Source organism: Euprymna scolopes, chromosome 40, assembly GCF_053919585.1.
Source record: "Euprymna scolopes isolate OS-2025 chromosome 40, ASM5391958v1, whole genome shotgun sequence".
Lineage (NCBI taxonomy): Eukaryota > Metazoa > Mollusca > Cephalopoda > Sepiida > Sepiolidae > Euprymna > Euprymna scolopes.
This window is the reverse complement of record NC_136521.1, coordinates 15,299,949-15,323,463: the sequence shown is the minus strand read 5'-3', so window position 1 is coordinate 15,323,463 and position 23,515 is coordinate 15,299,949. Positions and strand designations below refer to the sequence as shown.

The following is a 23,515-nucleotide window of genomic DNA, read 5'->3' as shown; positions in this document are numbered from 1 at the left end:
CATCCTTCTTGTACTAACTAGTCAAAACCTACGTCAACTATAATTAGTTAAGTAAGATTAACCAATCTTCTCTGTTAACTAACTAAAAATAAGAGATAGGCTCATCTAATGCCTGTGAAGTAAACAAAAATTGTCAAAGTGACCCGCCCATTCTCCGTCTAATTATGAATACTTATGTGCTTGAGATCAATTTTAACTGAGTCAGTCGTCCCTTTATAAGAATGTGGTTAAGATTTGTCTTCGAGCAGAAGCAGAAACGCAGCCGTTGGATTCTCAGTTCTTGTATTTCAAGTTCGATTTGAACAATTACTTAAAACCATCACAGTCATGCCTTCTTACACGTTGTACTACTTCAATGGCCGCGGTCGTGCCGAGATCTGCCGTATGTTGATGGCCGCCGCCGATGTCAAATATACTGACAAGAGGTTCGAATTCAACGAATGGGACAAAATCAAAAATGGTAAGTTATATTTTAAATCTGAAAACTATATATACTAGCAGGCCGCCCGGCATTGCCTGGACGTAAAATATACTTAAATATGATATTTTGATTAATGCAGATTTCGTATTTATTATTATAGTAGCCTGGATGTCCGGTATGTTGAGCAAAAAGAAAAGTGGTAGTAGGCAGGCAGACTAGAACCCGTACCGCGAAGAAGGAAGAGAACGTGGGGAAAAAACGTGACGTCTTTGCTGTTGCGCCCATCGCCGACCGGAAGTGACGAATGTTTAAATTAAGGCTAGTCAATCGAAAAGAGGGGATGAATTTCGAAACTACGGTGGAAAAAAGCCACCGCTTCCTGTAGAAAAGTGCCCAGTTTAAGGTGAAGGAATGAATGTTTTTAGAAAATTTTTCGATATTTGTCGACGAAGTGTCGACCTTTAAAACGATTCCAATCTCGTGAAAACACGTCGCTTCTGTCAAACATTTTTACGAAGCATACATGCATACATGCAGGCAGGTGAGATTTATATTGTAGATTATATTGGACCCAATATATATTAATGATTTAAAAAGTTCTTTTAAAAAGTGACTCGTGCGCTACCACCAAAAATCGAAACCAAAACGATTAGCTTACGATTTACTTTTTTCCTTTCACGTTAATGGATGACCTATAAAAGATGTTTGCTACAAGGCTAAGCATTAAATCATGATTATTCGTAATGCCGTGGTTCGACCTTGGCCTGTAAAATTCCATTATTTTTAATTTTCACACTTTTGGACCGATTATCCCCGCCTAAAACTCAAATATAAATTTTCGCATGGGTTCGATTACTCCATATATGAAGTTTTATGACCGTAGATCAAAAATTGACAGAGGAGTTTGGTAGGCAACGTTTTTTTAAACAAATATATATACGCATGCATATATAGAAAGAGGTTTGTATTTACTATAACCCTTTTCGCAAATTTTACGCAAGTATAAACCATGTGGAATATCTGCACGAATATAATTACACGTAACAGTTAACAAAAAAATGATCATCTCATTAAAAAACCGAAACAACTAATACAGAATTAATTAAAATGAATATTTAAAAGAATATTTAAATTAATTAGATATTTTTTATTACATTTTCACCCTAAACAAGGCTCATTGCCACTTTGATGTAGGGCGCTACTATCAGGGGCATAATCTGCAGGGGTACTATTTGGCGAGTTGGGTAGCAAGATGTCTGTTCACGTTACACTTGAACTTCTGCATGTCAGTACAGTTGGGGAAGCAGGAACCCGGAAGGGAATTCCAAAGCCTAGCGGTTCTGGAGAAGAAACTACTGGAGTAGAAGGATCTCTTACATCTAGAGATCTTAACTGTGAAGTGGTGGGATTTAGCTGCTTGTCGGGTTTGTCGGTGGTATTTACGTCGAGGTGGGGGTACGAGTGCTTGCAGTTCGTCGGAGCATTTACCGTTAAAGTACTTGTAGAACAGGCAGAGAGATGCGACATTTCGTCGATGGGACAGAGGCTGAAGCTTAGACGACAGTTCAGGACCTATCAAGTTAACGACTCTCTTTTGAACCTTGTCTAGCAGCGAGAGACTAGTAGCAGATGCACCAGCCCAAATATAACAACAATACTCCATACATGGGCGAATGGTGACCTAATAGAAGTACAGGATACTTTCGGGCGTTAGTAGCTTTCTAGCACGGTAGTGAGAACCTACCTTCTTCGCAGCGGTCCTGGCAATGCTCTCAGTGTAATTGTTCCAACTCATGTTTCCTGTGAACGTTAGGTCGACGAGTTTAAAAGATGTACTTTCAGATAAAAAGTCTTTGGTCATTGCTATTGGTGGTAGAGAAGGTTTCTTTAATTATTGAAGGAAACAAGTTTAGTCTTGGTAGCATTAAATGTAACCATCCATTTTTGTCCCCCCCCATTCCACTACAGATTGGAGGTCATCGTCTAGTGTTGCAGATGAATGCAATTCTACAACCAATACATAACGAAGTTATATTTCCTTTTAAATAAATAGACGAAAGGGTTTTTAATATGAATATCAACACAGAAAAAATTACAGTATATATATATATATATATATATATATATATATATATATATATATGTCTGAAGTTTATATGCCCCATAACCCCGCTCCTTTCCCCTCTAAATTTGAACCTGCTTTATTTTTAAAACAAATTTAATAACATTTAAGAACCGAATTTCTTCTATGGAAGACAACCTTTAAAGTCGCTTGACGAGGACCTGTGGTTTTATCCAACCATCTGTCCGAATCATATGTATGTCCAGTGTCGCACCATGTAACTGTATATATGTATATATATATATTTGTTTTTGTTTTTGCGATACGATGAATTCAAATATTTACGAAAGTGCAGTTTTACCTAAATGCGAGTTGGCAATAATTTTCCCTTTAACCAACTTGGTACCCCCACATGGGGAGCGGCATACATGTTGTTTTTAAAATATAATTATCCACTGACACGTGTTTCGTCGTCTACGACTCATCAGAGTTGCTGAATCTAGCGAGATTCGAAACCGAGACCCTACGTTAATAAGCCTAAACTCCTTAACCGCGCGTCCATCTCGCCCGACTCTCTTGATATATCGCGATTTATTTAGATGTTATTTGTTTTTGTTTTTGCGATACGTTTTTAATGAATGAAAATATTTACGAAAGAGCATTTTTACCAAAATGCGAGTTGGGAATAATTTTCCGTTTAACCAACTTGGTACCCCCACATAGAGAGCGACATACATATTGTCCTTAAAATATAATATAATATATATATATATATATATATACATATATATATATATATACTTGTTTATTGTGATATAAACATACTCACATCCCGCTGCTACAAATAGCCACTTGTTTCAATCAAACAACAGATATCATCAGGCAGCGACTTGACTATTCAAAAGTTCAATGAAGGTTATTCATTGAACTTTTGAATAGTCAAGTCGCTGCCTGATGATATCTGTTGTTTGATTGAAACAAGTGGCTATTTGTAGCAGCGGGATGTGAGCATGTTTATATAACAATAAACAAGTATTATCAGCTCTTTTTATTGAGCACTATCTAACAACCTCGTTGAATTCATTAGTCCATTACTTTTGAATATAAAAAAAACGAGTATATATATATATGTGTGTGTGTGTGTGTGTGTGTGTGTGTGTGTGTGTGTGTGTGTGTGTGTGTGTGTGTGTGTGTAAAGTGAGTATCGGAAAACGGATATTTTTATAGCGCTACTTAGTGAGGAAGGTAATCTTTAAAATTGCTTAAGATGGCGTTTAGTTTGTTGTTATTTATAAACCCCGAGACTCACCCTGTATATATAAGTAGAAAAAGTCAAGATATTGCGGAATTAAATTTAAGATTTTTTTTAATTCAAAATAAGGAATACGAAATAAAAGTGAAAGGTTCCTTATTCCATAGAGTTTCAATGAAAGGCTCTTCTCATAAGAGAAATAATTAAGTAAAAGGTAAGTATAGATATCTATTTTTACTTATTAGTGCACACACACACACATACATATATATTTGTTGTTATTGTTTTTTTTTTTCAAACGATAGATTCGGCTAATAATGGCTTCGCCTCGAAGCTGGATTTTTTTTTTTTAGAAAGTCGTTTGGACGTATACATAATATTTATTTTATTTTTTTATTTTTAAAACAGTAATCTACGTACACGCGTGTTTCAAGTTTCATTAACTCTCATCAACGTAGCTCAACTGTTTCTAGGGATCGAACTTCGGACTATGTTTCCATAGTCCGGCGCCTTAACCGTTAGGCCACGAAACCTAGATAAATTTACCGTTTATTTTTTTTTATTTTTATCGCTTATAAATTTAGATTTGTTGTTGTTGTTGATTTTTTTTGTTTTTTTTTTCAACCGATAGATTCCGTTAATAATGGTTTCGCCTCGAAGCTAGATCTTTTTAGAAAGTCGACCCAATTAGTTTGGACGTATATATAATATTTTTATTTATTTTTATTCAGTGCTAAACTCATGATAATTAAATCAACTCATTGAAACTGATTCTATCTATATTGTATTTCAGATATGCCCAGCTGTTGTGTCCCTGTTTTGGACATCGATGGTCAGAACAAGATGCCCGAAACGATGGCCATCGCAAGGTATTTGGCCAGGGAACATGGTAAGGAAACACCAATTTTTATCTTCTGTTAGAATGATAAATGATAGTGGAAACCACGAGTCGCTAACCACTGTGAAAAAAGAGGTGGAGATGAGTACTCACGTGTCTGGGGAAGCATTCAACTAATCCTACGCGGGCGGCCATGTTGCTGAGTATTTATAGATTGGGAGGAGTGGTGAGAGGAGCTTTCCCTTTGTTATAAAGGTGGCCTCGAACCACTCTGCCTCAGTGTGGCTAGCAAGTGTTACAAGTCTAGTCGCTCCTGCTGGCAGTTCGGTACTTAGTTACTTTCTACCGTCTACTTCTACCTATATACCTCTACCAACCTGTTCTTCTGTTACCTGACCCTGAGGAAAGGGTCGCAAGGGCAACTCCTTTGCAACCCAGCGTGATCCTCCGCTCGACTTACCCCTCTCCCCCCTCAACGGGATTTTTTTTAACACCACAGACGTACCGAATTCTGATTGCAATTCACCAGTTAAACGGGTCTGCACGCGTGTCCACATATCAGTGTTCACAACCATATACAAGATAACATAAATAAAGCAATAAAAATGGAGTATATAAGATTAAGCAAACATGACTCGACATGAAATTTGCTTTTAAAAATCGATTATTTAATGTTGTATATTCAACTTACAATAAGTTGAAATATAAAATTATACATAAAAAAGTAAAGAGTATTTTAAAGGAAATGTAGCGTGCAGTCTCACGAGAGAATATATACATACAATTATCTTTAGTAATTTCATCTACATATATGTGTGTGTATGTTTGCGTGTAATCTCGTGTCATTTTATTTACTTAATCTATCACCGCTATATTTCCAAACACAATTTTTTAAATCTCTACGATATTCTAACTTTTAGACGTAATCCACTACACTAGTTTACTCTAATTTATTTTTTCTCTCATAAAATGTATATATATGTATATATGACATCTAATTTACATAAGGAAAACACGTTGCTCTCCCCCATCATTATATATAGCTCCAATCCTCCGATTATCTCGTCAATGACCATCCCTCTTGAAGAAGCCCGCATAAATCGGGCGAAACGTTGAGTATCCAGGTCCTTCCACCTCCATTTTATTTCATATCGTCGGATTTAATCCAGCTCAACAATCATATATATATATATATATATATATATATATATATATATATATATATATATATATATATATATATATATATGATTAGTTTGTTTTTTTTTTAAAAAGAATTCCAGCAGAGTGCTCAATTAAAAGGAAAATCCAAATTTTAAGAGCGTATTTATATTATAATAATATAATAATAAGGCCCGTTTAAGGATACCTTAAACGGGCCTTATTATCGGGCTTGAAACCGACGGTACCAATGATCTGTCTCAACTAACAACTTTCTGTACACAATATATATATATATATATATATATATATATATGGGTATACATAGGCATAAGTATTTTGTCGAATTGATGCATGTCCGTAGATAACTAATCTATTAATGAATAGAAAACTAATATAATATGGATGTGTATATACACGTCGTTTATAAATGTATAAAACTAAATTTATGAGTACAGAATGGAAGGCAACTCACCAAGTCCTATGGGAGCTATATTTTAGTAATATAATTATAGCTAAGAATATAACGAACGATTTATGATACACACATACAAACATGCATTTATACATATATATATATGTGTGTGTGTGTGTGTGTGTGTGTGTGTGTGTGTGTGTGTGTGTGTGTGTGCGTGCTTTTTCTATTACATTTCACACTTTATTTATACCAATCATTTAATTGATGGAGCTCGATATACGTTAAATTTAAGACAGAGTATATACAAATCGACGAGAGAACTGCTATATTTTCAATTCTAGATATTATTTATATGGAGCAATTCTGATTCATGATTGGTTGGTAGCAGAACGTGAATTAATTCGATTCGTCAGTTCCTAGCAGCATCGTTTATAAATAGAATCGTCCGTATATCGAAAACTAAACAGAGCTTCCATGAATAGTTTTTTTTCCTGGAACTATCTGTTTGTCGAATACAATATCGCAGGGTTGCTTTCCAGTTGACTACAATATATTCGTTTTCAGGTCTAATGTGGTTCTTCTGGATTTTCCTTTGAAAATTGATCATTGTCTTCATTCTGTAACTAACTTCCATTTATTTGAACATGTCCATATGTTCACTTTATTTTCATCACCTGTTTCGTAGCGCAGAAACAATCAATTATTATCATGTCAATTTTAAATTCTTTGTGCGGCGATTCTTTCAGAACAATTGGAAATTGTAACTGTAATGTACATGATCATTTCTATTTTAGGTTTCTATGGCAAGAACAACATGGACATGTTCAGAGTTGATTACATTTGCGACTGTTTCTATGAAATTCTTCACGATTACATGAGGTACTTCCATGCTAAGAATGGTCGCTTCTGGGTAAGGCTACAATTTAAGTTATCTATTAACCCTTTTATCTTTTTATCTCTCTATTTTTCTCTTTATTTTCTCTCTCCCTATATATATATATATATATATATATATATATATATATATATATATATATATATGAATACGTTTAATCACATGAATTAATATACGAAAGTATAATTTTATGCTTAAACATTAAGTATTTACTTAAACAGTGCTCAATACATAGAGCTAGGTAGTAAGCTATAAAAATGTATATGGCAATTAAGCTACACAGAATATTCCGCGTTTCATTCTCGTGAGAATTTGTCAGGCTGAATTTGTCATATTTTGGGAATTATTTTGTTTATTAAATTGCTAGGTTAAAATAGAGACTGGTCTCATAAAAAATAATTAAATTTATCGTTATTTTATGTTTTCAGTGTAATTCCCGCCTCCCACCAATAGAAAAAATACCGATTTCTGTATAGCCCATTAAGGAATAAGATAAAACAAACAAATGAAATCTTTTCAGTTATTTTCGTCGTTTTTTTTTTATTGTTGTCTGAATATGATTATGAAATCTGCGTGAATTAAAACACATTTAAGCGTATTTTACGGCCCGAACGTAAGGGCATATATATATATATATATATATATATATATATATATATATATATATATATATATATATATATATATATATATATATATATATATGCCCTTATGGAGTAAGACTGCCGACTGTCATCACGACGGTTCTAGGTTCGATCCTCGGCTTGGGAAAGGTGTTAGTCTAGCGGCACTGATGAGTTGTGAAACAACGAAACAGGTCTGTATGTCGATGACTAAAATATATTTTATAAAGCTCCCCTCTTTGGTAGAGCACTCTCGTAAATTATCTTACTCGCTACTTAATTTAGCTGAAATAATGCGAAGCTCGCGCTTTGTTTACAAACAAACGTTTGAGCCCTCTACGAGTGGCGAACGGATGTTTATTTAAATAGACGTCCGGACAGTTTAATTTCGGCCACCGATTCCGTAGTCAGGGGGTAGGACTGCCGACTGTCATCACGACGGTTCTAGGTTCGATCCTCGGCTTGGGAAAGGTGTTAGTCTAGCGGCACTGATGAGTTGTGAAACAACGAAACAGGTCTGTATGTCGATGACTAAAATATATTTTATATATATATATATATATATATATATATATATATATATATATATATATATTGTTATGCACAAAGAGTGAAATATCATTGAAAACACATATTTTACCACAACAACAACAACAACAATACAAACACACACACACACACATATATACACGAGAGGCGTGCAATAAGTAATACCCCCGACCCACTTCTAGTTGTCTGATCCAGCTGAAATTTTGCATGTGCAATGATTTATATCTCTACGGGTTATATGACTAATTACAGCTCTGAACTAATTGTGGTTTCTGTTTTACAGGTGTTTAAATTGAGTCAGGTGTGAAATGGAGCCTGTTGAATGCCGAGCAGTGATCTGGCTTTTGTATTTAAAAGGACGCACATCACTAGAGACTTTTGATGAAATGAAAGAAACTCAGGGTGATAATGCACCATCATATGGCCTTGTAAAACGCTGGCATCGTGAATTAAAACATGGCCGGAAGTCTGTGGAAACAGCTCCCAGACCTGGTCACCCCCCTTCTGCCATTGATGAGGCATTTGTTCGTCAAGTTGAGGCTGCCATTTTGGAAGATCAGCGCATTATTATTCGCCAAATAGCCCAAGATGTCAAGATTAGTACATGGTCTGTGGAAACTATCATTCATGACCATTGGCATATGCATAAGGTTTCGGCCAGATGTATTCCCAGGTTGCTCACACCATTCCAGAAGCGAGAACGCGTCGAGTGCTCGAGGATGAATTTGAAGATGTGCCAAGAAGATGAGTCAAAGCTTTTCAAAAGACTTATTACACAGGATGAAACCTGGGTCCATCACAATGATCCAGAGACCAAAGCCCAGTCAATGCAGTGGAAGTACTTTTTTCTTATATCTTGTAATATATGTGTGTGTGTGTGTTTGTGTGTGTGTGTGTGTGTGTGTTAGTGAGCGTGTGAGTGTATATATATTTTACAGCATATAGGGCATAATCACGTTGACACACTGGTTCTCTTCAGAATACCGAAGTATAGCAACTTTGGGCATTGCTGATACCAGATGGGTGACCATTTGGTAATTCTATGTGCTATAGTGCTCTCCATATATCTCGACATTGTTTCCAGTCGTCCTGAACCTCCACTTGCCACTGGTATTTAAAAATGTCGACGCTGGAAAGGTGTGGTTGGGGATTGTGCAACTCTCGTCACAAAAACTCTACGCGCATGCACTCTTACATTGGGCATCCATAGTCTGTCAAGACTGATGGAAGCCACCCTATATATTTTACCACTTAAAAGCACACACCCACATACACATACAGCTATTGTTTTTTTAAGAAGTTGCATTTCCTTTTTATAGATGCCAAGTATAGGCACCCTTCGTTAACCACAAACGTTAATCTTGTGTATATCCTCTAGTAATCGAGTTTCAAATAAACAAAGTTTTTGTTTTTTGTTTTTTTTTGGGGGGGGGGGTTAACAGATAGAAAACAGACATTAACTTCAAATTTATATTTACAGGTTGTAAATTTTTTATTTCTTTATTTTTTCTCTGAAGGAAAATGGGCCCGAGATGAACACAGCTAATATAACTGTGAGTATTATATTAATATTCATTTAAACTATAGGGTGGCACACTTAAAAGTAGTTGGAACTCTTTAACCTTTCTCTTACCGACCAACTGACACCACAAGACAAAATGAAATTCTTTTTCCAACAAGATGTCGCTACATGCCACACGTCTCACAGATCACTGACACGAGTTCATGACATGTTGACGAAAGAGAGAACAATAACCAAAGGGCCATGGCCACCACGTTCCCCGGACTTGTCGTGTAATGTTTATCTTTGGAAGGCTTTAAAACAAAAAGTTTATGCAAATAATCCTCACAATCCAGACTAACTAAAAGGAGAACATTACCAATGCTATCGGGAGAATCACCAGAAAAGATGTACAGGTAGTATGTGCAAACGCTGTTAAACGTGCCCAAGAATACATATATATTAACGGGGAGCACTTCTAGCATCTTTTATAACACTACAGGTAATTTAAACAATAAAAATTGTCCCTCCTCTTTACTACATTGTATGGGCTACTTTTCAGCGGGTCACTCTGTACAAGTTAAACGGCCGACATTCGGACAGAGTAAATGGTTGGTTTGTATGTACTCTTTCATGCTAGGTCACCCATAGCCTCTTTATTACAGAAATACAAATTGCTAATCTTTCTATACTCTATCGTTTTTGTCGTGACAGTGGCTTGGTTGATCTTCAATCCATGAATTTTCACTATGATCTCATCCAGCTACAACCATAGTAAAGAAATTTCTTTAATTCATCTGTGTACTTAAAATCAACTAAAGGAAACTTCTATAAACAGATTTTCTTTTTGAATACACGGTTACATGAGAAGGGGCAAGTGATTAAATAGATATTTGAAAATCATAATTGGAGAAGTATAAAATCGATCCCAGTAAGAAAAGTTTTTAAAAATACATGTTGAAATCCTAGGAATGTAGAACGACTGGTATTGTTCTTGGAAATAACTAAATATTATTTATGTCAAAGTTAGATATGAACAATGCAGTTTAGAAATACTGACGAAATAAATAAGTTATAAATGAAACAATTAATTTAGGAATTTATTTATTGCCAAGAGCGTGCTTGGACATGCATAGGTGAAATCCACGTGAATGAATTTCACGTGTCGAAGCACGCCTTTGATGTCACAAAGAAGCGAATTTCCAATATACTGAGATGGGTTCGAATCAGAAAAACGTAGAACCATAGAGACAGAGCCAGAGAACATCGAGTCGGTCAGACTGGGAGCTGACGCCTCCTTGGAAGCGAGAGGGAGGAAGATAGGACAATGTAATCGTAAAAGCTTGAATCCCTGGCCATCATCAGCAGCTGGTACAAATAAAAGAATCATCATATATTTGTAAACTTTCGTCAACTGAAAGGTAAATGTGTTTTGTGTCTCACTTTGTACATGAACTTTGTATAAGCCCCTCCAAATATTATGTGTCCCCACCACCATCATCAATTATGACTCTCCCCTTTATATGTTAAAACAACTGTATTCCACATCTCTCTTCTCACATTCATGTGTTTCCTGTTAATAAAAATATGGACTAAATATCACCATCACCCCATTTACACCGTTATACAAACATCATCGTCGCTGTGTAATATTGTCACATAAATTTATTGTCCTCCGATATATACGTCCCCGATGTACTCTCTGATATATTGTCTCAATATAAACAGGCTACGCAACAACACATCATCTGTGAAACATACTACCACGGAATTGCATCTCTGCTGACTAAACATGGATGTTTTCAATTAAAATATCAACCAATATTTATATAGCCGCCCATTTTTAAGGAATCAAACTCTGCCACGAGCGTTTCAAATCCTCTAATATTATTTTTCATCATATAACTAATGATCACATTGACCATGTCCTCGAGTGTTTTTGGCCTTTGGCATGTAGTGACGCTATAAAAAATATCAGACGCCTCTAAAATGCTGAAAACGTGTTAACCAAATATTTTTAAATATTTTTCTTTTCTTTTTTTTAGCCTTTTATGCAAACTAGATTCATGGAAACCTGTCGTCGGGTTTTGCCTTTCTTGGAGAGGACACTTGAGACCCGTAATGGTGGAAATCAATTCTTTATGGGCGATCAGGTATGACAGAGCTATAATGACCTACCAATTTAATTGTTTTTTTATCGCTTTAAAATTTAAGATTTATTGTCGGCGTTTTTAGCGATATTAACTACCTCGATACGCTTTTATTTTAATTTTTCAACCACCTTAGTGGATTTTAAAAGAGTTATACGCTCTGCTTCTTATTCATATATATATATATATATATATATATATATATATATATATATATGTATATATATATATATATATATATATATATATATATATATATATATATATATATGAATAGGTAGACCCTTATCTTTTTATGGGGCCTATTTTTAAGCATTTATTTGTATTATTAAATATTATTACATATTATTACGTAATAAAATGTATACATGTGAACAAACAGGTGTCTAGCTTTAAGCCGTCATCAGTTAATTACACCAGCATCCGCAGTCTATGCGAAGAAAGTTGTGTGCTATTGAAAAGATACTTATGGGTGACATGTTTATTATTTAACGTTTAGGTTTCAATTATTTTAATATATATATATATACATATGCACACACAAGCATATATATATTGATATATATTCAATATATATATAGATATATACATATATATATTAAAATAATACATATGCACACACAAACATATATATATTGATATATATTCAATATATATATATATTAAAATAATATATATGCACACACAAACATATATATATTGATATATATATTCATACATATATATATATATTTATATATATACATATGCACACACAAACATATATATATATATTGATATATATTCTATATATATTAAAATATTATATATATGTGCACACACAAACATATATATATATTGATATATATTCAATATATATACATATATATTAAAATAATATATATGCGCACACAAACATATGTATATATATATTGATATATATTGATATATATATATATTCATATGAACACACAAACATATATATATTGATGTATATTCTATATATATATATGTGTATATATATATTAAAATATTATATATATGTGCACACACAAACATATATATATTGATATATATATATATATATATATATATATATATATATATATATATATATATATACTCTGAAAAACACATTTAGTATCAGCAGATGTAAATTAACATTTCAAATTCTCATTTAAAAAAAACCTTTTTACGAAAATATTTGAAGATAGCAAACAAACATTGAAACGCGTTATAAAAATATTTTAAAATAAAAATATGATAAAAGGCTGAAAAACACACAATTGTTGATGGCTACACTCTTTTAAATATATTTTTTTCTCTCGTTGGAACCACACAATCATCACTTTAAATATATATATATATATATATATATATATATATATATATATATATATATAAGACATAATTGAGGCAATAACAGAAATCCTCAGACTTTAGTGAAATGGGGCTGTAAGGAGATTGTAACATTTAATGCTACTAAGAATAAGCTTCTTTCTTTAAACAACCACACAAAACCTTCTTTTTGGATGTCACTCTCCATTTCCGGCTTCATTGTATTTTACAAACCTGCAAAGGTTTAAATGTAATGTGAATAGACATTTCGCAGCTTACTCGTTTTGTACGATTGCTTGAATGATTGATTGATAAAATGCGAGATTTTATTATGGTTTATTTTAATAATGTTTCTTTACATTTCAGATGAGTATTATTTATTTAAATGATTTAAAAATATTGCCTTTATCTTTAGTGTTATCTAAAAAGCTTTCCGCCTTTCTTTAAGTGTATCTCGTCGAACTCGGGAATCTACACATAATGTCGAACGGAACCATTTATTTGATCGACGGGGGTAGAATGCTTTCATTTCGTCATACATGAATAGGTAGAAGTTTTAATTCGCAAATTTATTCTTAGTATCGCCCACACTGGGGATTGAACCTTGAACCTTTAGAAGTGTGTCGCTTACAACTGAATTTCACTTAGTATATTTTCCGTTACGCCAAAGGTCCGTTGATTAAATAAAGTGTTTCGTTCGAAATTCCATGCATATTCCCGAATTAAACAGAAATATATGCGAGTTCGAGAAAACACACGTTTCTGACGGATCGACCTTCGACCGTCCTCAGGCATGTTTTTTGTTATTTGTAAAAGCAAATTCAGAACTTTAGTTACTAAAAGTTTTCTATAACGTTCTGTTTTTGAATGTTTGAAGTAAGGATTTGGATCGATTGAGTGGGTCAAGTCGGGTACATAAGTCAAAACGTTGTGAAAATAAGAGAACAGTAGTCGAAAGAATCCAAATAATATAAATTCTCTAAATTCTAAATATTCAGCGTGATTTTTTTTCCAATAGAATTTCTAAATTACATATATGCTTGTTTTATTATTATTCAGATGATGCTGTGTGATATGATGTGCTATTGTTGCCTGGAGAACCCCATGATGGAAAACCAGGCGATGTTCAATTCCTACCCCAAACTGTTGGCCCTTTGGAAACGCGTAGCTGCTCACCCTAAGATCAGCGCTTATTTGAAGAAACGATCTGCCACAAACTGGTAAACTCTTATCACCAGAGAAAGCATTTAGGATCAACACGTTGTTTTTTTTTACGTCTTTGAACTGCCACAAACAATTTGCTAACCATTTTGTTTTGTTTTTTAATCAGAAATAGGAATACGGAAGAAAAGCCGACTCTGAAAAATTGTTTTAGAAATGAAGGTTTCTTTAACAACATGGACATGATTTTGTAATATGTATTCGAATAAAAATTCTATTTTGAACATCAAATATATTCTTATTCTCTTTTATTTCCTATTTTCTTATCACCTTGTCTTCATTTGGGGATGGGATATCGTACTGGGATTTTCTTTTTGAATTGGCAATCATCTTAGGCGGATGGGCAATATAAAATTCACAATCCCCAGTTGCTTGTATATCCCCTTCACGGAAGATAACGACATTAGGTTTTTGCAGTTCTTGCAGGGAAGTGTCAACGTTCTCCTATATGCCGCGCCTGGTATTCCCAAATGGCCACCCATTTTGTACACACAAGACTCAACTTTGCTTATTTCCGGTGATCTTACGAAACGGTTGATTATGCCAGACATTAACCCCCTATCTCATGCATTCTAGCGTAGACATCCTTTTTTATATTCTGTCTCTTTAAATGCAATTCTTTGAATTTTTCTCGGGTATATTTGCCAAGTAATTTTTAAATTTCTTTTATATGAGTCCGATTGTTCCTATAATTTTTGAAATGGTGGTGATTTCCCTGAGATTCTAGTTACTTATGCCGTAATAAAACTTTGGTATTTCGTTATATTTTCCCTCTCAGTTCTGTTTGATTCAGCATCATAAGAGACACTAACTTCTACAAAGGTTACTTCTTTCTCATTCTTGTACCATATCATTTTCTCAGTTGTTTTTTTATTGCGCACTGATATTAGCATTCTCATGACAGTTTTCTGGAACTTACTACTTCCGTGCTGGCTTATGGTAAAATGGAAGCGGGTTAATTTTACAATGCTATCATAAGAAAATAGCTGTACAAAACACTCGTTAATAAATTAACACGTAGTTTACAAGATATATTTGTTTTAGTATTTCCGACTAAACAGGATTGAGCACTAAGATAATCATTCTGAGACTAAGTACTTCCGTGCTGTCCCATGACAAACCGGAAGCGCTTCTTTTCTTTGTAACACCATATCTAGAAGCTTAATGTACAAAACACTCGATAACAAAGTAAGAAACAAATTACAAAGTATACAGGTTTTGCTATCTTCGATTAGACCAGATTTCGCACTGGCATGATGGTTGTCATGACAGTTTTCTGAACCTTTCTACTTCCGTACTTTTTGTGTCAAATCGAAAGCTAGTGGTTTTTGTTTTTCTTTTTGTGGCACAATCACTGCAATGTTAACGTACACAGTCAATGGGCACGATCTACTTGGTTTAGTTTCTCAACAGAGACCTCCCCCCCCCCAGCTAAGAAATGTAGTCTTTACAACTGAGGAACATTTTTCTTCGTATGATAATTTTCCAGAATATCAGAGGAAGACTACCAGATGCTTAGACCTTGCACAAGGGTGACCTGGAACAGCGCAAGGCTGGGACGTGGATCTGCTGTGATATCATGCATACCTGCTTATCTGAATACGTACAGCACTTAGTATTCCTAAATGGTCAACCACCTGGTATTGGCCAGACCCGACCTTCTCTAACTTAGATGGAATAATAAGAACTGATGTATCAACGTAAATATACTTTTTTTATTCTGTATATCATTTTTTTTTACTCGAGGACATCGCATTTTTATACGTTGTCATGTATTAAGTTGGCTGCATCATAAATCTTGATCTTTTTTAACTTTGGATTGACATAGTTTTTGTTCTTTTTCCGCTGTTGACGTTACTCTGTATTATCTTATTAGCATGAAGTTCTTCTCGTTGCATCTTAAAGATTGCAGTGTTTTACTGACGACTATAAGATCCTTCGTTTCAATACGAAGTCGGGAAAGGTTTTTCACAAGATATACAAAGGGGTAGCGGTTGCATATGCGAAGAAGCAATGCTGTACTTCTCACTTCGTTTATTTAGGTTCCGCATCAAACATTTCTTTGCTTGTCACACGCAGAATCAGAAATGGTAAGCAGATGATGGATCCAGATCTTGTCTATCCTTGGATTTTAACCAGAGAATCCGAATTACGTTTTCAATACAGCTGAGTTCAAAACCTATGCACATGGCTAGTCTTGTAAGGAACATGGTTTCTAGACAGCATAGCTATAACACTATCAGATTCCCACCAACGCTAAAACGCCGCGGTAGGTTAACCTTAAGGAGAGTAGAATAGATTCCGTTGGTATTGTGGATTGTGTTTTTAAGCAATCGGCATGAGACCGATCGGATTCATCTGATGTTAATTGTAATCGTTCATATTTATTCAATGTTATAGCAGGCGCTATGCAACAAGAGCAGAATCTCTAAATATACCTAAAATTAAAAAAAGAAAGTTGAAGTTTATGTGTCTATTTCCATTTGCAAAACCTAATCACATTCTGCAGAGGCGAGAAAAAAAAATAAGTTTCCCCAAGAAAACAACCAAACCAAACACAATAAATACATATTTAAAAATATAAAATACTTAAGGGATGAAAACTTGCAAAAATACTGGACTCTGCATTAAATGATTCAAAATGTTTTGATATGCCGTAAAAACAACCAGGCCAAACACTATGAAAAAAATTTTAATATATAAAGAAATTGAAGCCTAAAACATTTTACCAAAATTACGTACAAATAAGTGTATAACCCCCAAATCTAACCCTAACCTGAACAACAATCTAATTCTAACCCTAACTTCTAACCCTACGCTAACCGTAACCCAATCAATAAACTTAACCTAAACTTTAGTTTACACTAATCATAACTAACCCTAACCTAAACAACGACATAACCTTGAACTTACGCTCTAACCCTAATCCTCAACCCAAACCTAAACATGACTATATCAATAACCTTAAATCTAATCATAATCGACCGTAAACCTAAGATCAATATCGATAACTGCATTAATAATGTTTATTGCATCAATATATGTGTTATGCTAACACTTACTGATGAACATATCACGCTAACCTAAACACTAACATTTACCCCAACCTAACCCAAATCCTTTCATCTGTGTCATTATTACGAATCTACACACTTACTTGTCATTTAGTGCAATCATTCGGACTCAAATGTTAAGTTGTTAATAAAGGTTTGTTAAATGGGGAAAACAGTCACACAAAAAAAAATCAGACGGATTACTTGTATGATAGAGAATGACAAACTGATACATAGATTGATAAATTATTACGTCCGCTATCCCCATCAGGGATGGCGTCCTCGACACATATTTCATAACTGAAGTTTCGCCAACCAAGAAATAAGGAGTTATCTGAAAGATTCGTGGTTTCGTCGACTTTCGTTCTGTGGCTATCATTTTCCTTTAGGTGTCATTGAAACGTTAACATTAAAACACAGTCCTTGTTGTGTAACATAATTATATTTATATGAGTTCGTAAGTGAATGTGATAAGGAGAGGAATTAATCTGGGCTATTGGGAAACTCTGAAAATACTTGATAATGAATGAGAAGGACAGTCGAATTTGACGAGGACATGTTTTGCGTTAGAAGATGTAGGTGTCTAGTTCAAACGAATATCGTTCTTCTTTATGAAAGAACTGATTATAATACCTGTGGCAACGCTAACATCAATCATATCTCCTTTCGCTACCAACGCTCAGATCTGTGCTTTGTTCCAGTTAAAATGAATGGCTCTCTTCTGAAGAATGACACTTGTTATTATAATCCCATGACTTACATACCTGATGTAAGACGAAAGACGTCTATCTAATGTGTTGTTAAGTTTTTTGAAAAATGATTTAATTATTTTGCCATCTTAGAATATGCATGGCTTATGATACAATTGTCTATGCAAGGCCCAAATACGTCTTAATGTGGAAAACTGCTGCCACATATGAGGAGACATCGTTCATGTCAATCTTGTATAAGTTAACGAAATTCATCAACTTCTATTGGTTTACGAAGGACATCAACTTTACAACTCGCGTGGGTGGCGTGATCGCTTCCGTTCTCTACATGAAATTGGTAGTGAACTCAGTACCGAAAGGAAATGACAACCGGAACAAATAATTTCAGTAGACATTTATAGAAAAAAATATAAATATCAAACTGTATAAAAATGTTTTGCCTTCTTACACACGTCAAAACAAGCGCGTAATTGTATCTCTTTTCTATAGAAACCGTCGTCAAAATAGCTTTTACCCTTACATTAGTTTTCCTTGTTTAATTTGCGTCTGTTTATCCCAACCTAATCTTGGAGAAGTGTCCTCAATATATTCTTGTGTGCTTTTCTTTTTTTGGTGTACAGACCTATAAGAAATCAGTATCTATTTATATTCTTGGGTGGAATGTTTTCTTACAATATCATAGTCGCCCATCTAATATAGTGACGGTTTCAAAATCGCTCCACTGCAGTAAACTGATGAAACAAATTATGACAGTCATTTAGTCGAAATAACTCATAACGGCTTATGCATACCACCGAGAAGCATATTCTTTCGGTCTTTTAGTAAGCAGTATGGTTCATGGTTATCTGAAAGGTGGGCACCACAACACCGGCACACCGGCATCCATTTATTCTGCAAGGATCTAAGTATCGTTTAATCCTATGGTTTATCGCGATAATGTATACTAAAAGACCGAAAGAATATGGCTTACATGTCGCGACTGGATTGTCTTATAGCGACACTGTATTTGTTGGTTACCTATAACACGATCAGCCGGTCACTGAGGTGTGACTTGCTTCACATGTTATACTAAATCTCTTAGAAGTGGTCTCGGGAAGACGTAAAGATGGCCGGTCTGTGTAAGAAGAAAAGCATACCTGAGATGTTGGATGTGCTGTGTGGCTCCTTCTTCTCCTAAGATGACTTCTTCATCCTGGTGGTGTTCTGGTTGGAATTTTCTTTCTTCATCCTTCGGACCGCTGTTTCAATGAAGGCATTTATGGCAGACACAAAGAAACGACACGCGACACGATTGTAATATATATGAAACATGACTATTTTATTTTACATTATGGATACAATATATATTGCAGAAACTTTTACAATCTACATCATATCTTCAAAACTAAATTAACTTGCCTAACTAGCATTTAAGGAGGGGGTGCTCCCTCCCTCGTTTACGGAGAGACAGAATTGTGCGTGCTCACCTCATGATGGCCCGTGCAGAAAAGGAGACAGAGCTAGAAAGGGAATTATGGGAATGCATTTCTTTGTATCTCTACGCCCATGGCCAAATCACCACTCGGACATGCTGTAGAGTGTGTTAAAAATATGGCACTGAGAATTAGTGCCACATAGCGACGCTGTATTTGTTGGTCACCTGGCATCGCTCACCTACCAGGGACGTCACACTTAAGATTGCGTTTAGGGCCACGAACTGCGTAAATAATATCTCCATTCATTTACAATTAGTTTTAATGGTTTGCTTTTTCTATCGTAATACCATTCATTAGCTTCTGAATAATATCCCAATTCTATTTCGCAAGTTTATCAGTTAATTTGATCTTTCTATTTAAGCAGAATTGAAACACTAGAAGCTGATATGATCGGACCAATTTGTTTGCGTTTCAAAATAACTCTCTTTTGATGCTGTCCGTTTGTATTTTTTTCTAATATTTTTCGCTCACTCTTTATTTTTATTTTTATCAAGGTCGCGTTATTTATCGATGTCGTTTGGACCTTTATGCTTCATTTTTTCTGCTTTGCCGTATAAGCTTCATTTGATACGTCTTCGGGGAAGGGTTTCGCGTGGCAAATTTAGTTTCTTGTAATTTGTTCAACTTACCTACTTTCTAACAACGTGTTGATTACAAACCCCTTAAATTAAAGTAATGTATTCGCTCTACGAAATGACGAATCGTGTTCAAAGAAAAAATACCATCAAAAGAGCGTTTCAGAGATCGATGATGACGTTTAGCACATTCGAGAGTACGTTCGAACGACGTTCGAGCGAACTGAGCCAACATGACCACGTTCTATTCGGGAAAGTACCCGGAAATAAATGTCGTTACAAAAAAAATAAATAAATAAAGTGGAATATCATTTATGTTTATAACGACGTATTATGCTACAACGTGTTGGGTTCTGGGTGTTTATGCGTGTGTAAACGTGTGTACTACGTTACACTGTGTGAAATAAGCTGTTGGGTATTTCTTACGAACATTAATAGTTACTTTTAAATAACGTTAACAATATCTCCTCCTCCATTGAGTTTTCGCATTTATTACTGATTTGGCTATTTGTTTGTTCTTTTACTTGGGAGTCACCTTTTATCACAGTCGGAAGGCCATTCGAGGATACGGGTTAGTGAATGTAAGGAGATAGTGTAGCACTCGTTTCTGTAAGTTGGGTATAATTTAATTATTTATGAGGATTGATCAAGAATTTGTTTGTATTGGATTTGAAGGTTACCATGTTGTATTCAATTGGGAAGCACGCCAGATTTACACATGTGGACAGGTTTTTAAAGCTTTGTTAATGATCTCTGCGTCTAAATTTAGGCATAGTTAGAGAGTGGTGGAAATCCTATATAGTAGTTGTTGCTAGTCGAGTGTTTTTTGTGGCAGTTTGGTAAGGCGGAACCATAGATTGGAGTTCGGTCGAACACTTTTTGCCATGAACTTCTGTGTGAAAGAGGTTACAGGTAAGAGAAATCGGCATTGTCCACTAGGTTCCGAAGCCTGTTTTCTATTCTATCAAGGTTATCGATGTGGCAACAGTACTACATTTTGGGGCATCTTTGGCTCTTATACGGGTAGTTAGTTGCATCGGCAGTGAGATATCTACTGGAGCGGTAGAGTAATGAAACCATTTTTCCAGAAATCTTGGCAACAGATCTGATGTATGTGTTCGATTTCAGGTCAGGAGTGAAGGTCAGTCCCAAAAGCTTGACAGGTTATGGAGCTTATCTTAATCGAGGCATTCATTTCAATTAGCGCATGATTTTGTTGGTTTTTGGCATAGGTGGTTTATTCGAATTTTTAATGCATGCAGGCTGATTATGGATAAATCAGACTCAGTAAGTAGTTGTAATTTTCTTTCAGAATTTTTACCTGTACGTATGTTTAATCTGCGTCAATCGTTTTATTGCAGATTAGTAAAATAACAATATTTCACTAAATATACGTCACAAAAAAAAATCAAAACTGTATCATCAAATGACGGTTTCAAAATTAGTTATTTCCCAAAATTTTATTCAAATCAATGCGGTATTCACGCAGTTATGAAATTTTATTTATTATCCTGTAATTTATACTGCCCATCGCTTTATTGCAGGTATTTTAAAATGGAAAAAAAAGGGGTGATTAACGGTTATCGAAAAGGAAAAGATTGTTGTTGGACTCGCAGAAGGATTGTTCATCAATGATTTTACTATGGAGCTGGAAAGGGATCCAAGAACTTTGATTTCATTCGTGAACAACCCCAACTTCAAATCCAGAAAGGATAAGGGCACCAGAAAGAACTTTTCACATCGTGATATTCGGACACTTCGTAGAAAAGATAACCGAAACTAAAACAGCACCAGTGCTTCCATTTTTTTTTTTTTTGCAAGAGCTGGAATCGCTCGAAGATGAAGGCAGTTTTATTTCTTTTATTCATTCTTAAAATCTGAACACTTATGTTATACTTTATTACAAGTTAGGTTTTAAAACGATATGAGAAATCTGTAACGCAATTAAAGATGAAAACAAGTTGTATTTTACTTGATTTTTATTGATTTTTATTGATTTTTATTGATTTTTTTTGATTTTTATTGATTTTTATTGAGGTTACTTGTTTTTGTAGGATAGCAAAAATGTGTTTTTTTTTGTTTTACTTGTTTTAAAACGAGTTTTAATGTGGGTGTAAAAGAGAAGAAATTCATTTAAGCAAAAAAAAGCGAAAGGGTTCATTGTTATATGTAAGGTTGACACCACAGAACTCACTAGATTTCGGAATCGATTATGGAATCTTTCTAAGCAAGATACAATATAATACTAAAATCACTATATAGGAATTAGACCTGGTATAATGTATTTTCTATGGTACTTTTCTGAAGCTTCTTTTAATTGTTGGTGTTGTGATTAATGAATTTGTATACGCTATTATTTACTAAACAAATATACTTCAGACAAAAATATTAAAACGTATAAATAAACATATAGTAAAATAACATATAGCAGTTTAAATTACGAACTACCTTAAAAGATGCAGATTGGTTGCATCAAACAAATTAATCGACATTAGCCGATGAAAACACCTGTAAGAGTAAAACCGAAACATTAACTGTTGTAGACCACAATCTACCTCAAATTGAATAAAATCCGTTTATTTATGTGTAGTGTTATTAGTAAATAAATGTTAGTGAGTGAAGAGACTTCCGACTGTCTCTAAAATATTTCTAAGATAAGATATTAATAGTGAACTGGATGTACTTGGTAATCGATGAAATCTAGTGGAAATGCATGTTGTCTATAATTGATATACGGAGCAGAATATGATATATAACATTTATTAAAAATTTAATAGCGTTAAAGAAATAAAGATTAGACTGGCTCTATTTCAGATATACGGTTTTAAGTCAGACAAATCTTTTAAATGTGCTGATATAAGACAACACTGCTTATCTTTCCTTATATCCAAAATGGAAAAAGAAAACCTCACCCATGAAAACGAGAATTTTCCAAATTAAACTAAACTCAGAAAATACGGCTTATACTCTGCAGTATGCATTATTTTTTTTAACTAGTCTAAACCTAATACTTAACTCAGACTGTATTACTTTTAACCAGATTTTAAATGAGTTTTTTTTTATCTAAATTAATGCAAAATAATCCGACTTCTCAAACTGATAAAAAAAATCCTCGCTAGATATATCTAAGGCTGTTGACAGGGTATGGCATTAATGTCTTCTCAGGAAAATCCGATCATATTAACATAACATAATTAAATCCTTCTCGGATGGGAGAAAGATTAAGGTTGTCCTCGACGATTGTACATCTAAACAATATGATATAAATGCGGGAGTGCCTCAGGGGTCTATCCT

General features: G+C 34.4%; 1 protein-coding gene across 1 annotated transcript; it reads left to right on the top strand.

Annotated features, from left to right (window-relative positions):
• On the top strand, positions 1 to 14,488 carry LOC145265728 (S-crystallin SL20-1-like). The gene is made up of 6 exons (XM_080121783.1): positions 1 to 460; positions 4,529 to 4,624; positions 6,947 to 7,062; positions 9,737 to 9,772; positions 11,766 to 11,873; positions 14,247 to 14,488. Exons 1-6 carry the CDS (start codon positions 328 to 330, stop codon positions 14,409 to 14,411), a joined length of 654 nt encoding a protein of 217 aa, XP_079977909.1. The 5' UTR covers positions 1 to 327; the 3' UTR covers positions 14,412 to 14,488.
• The last annotated feature ends 9,027 nt before the right edge of the window (positions 14,489 to 23,515 follow it).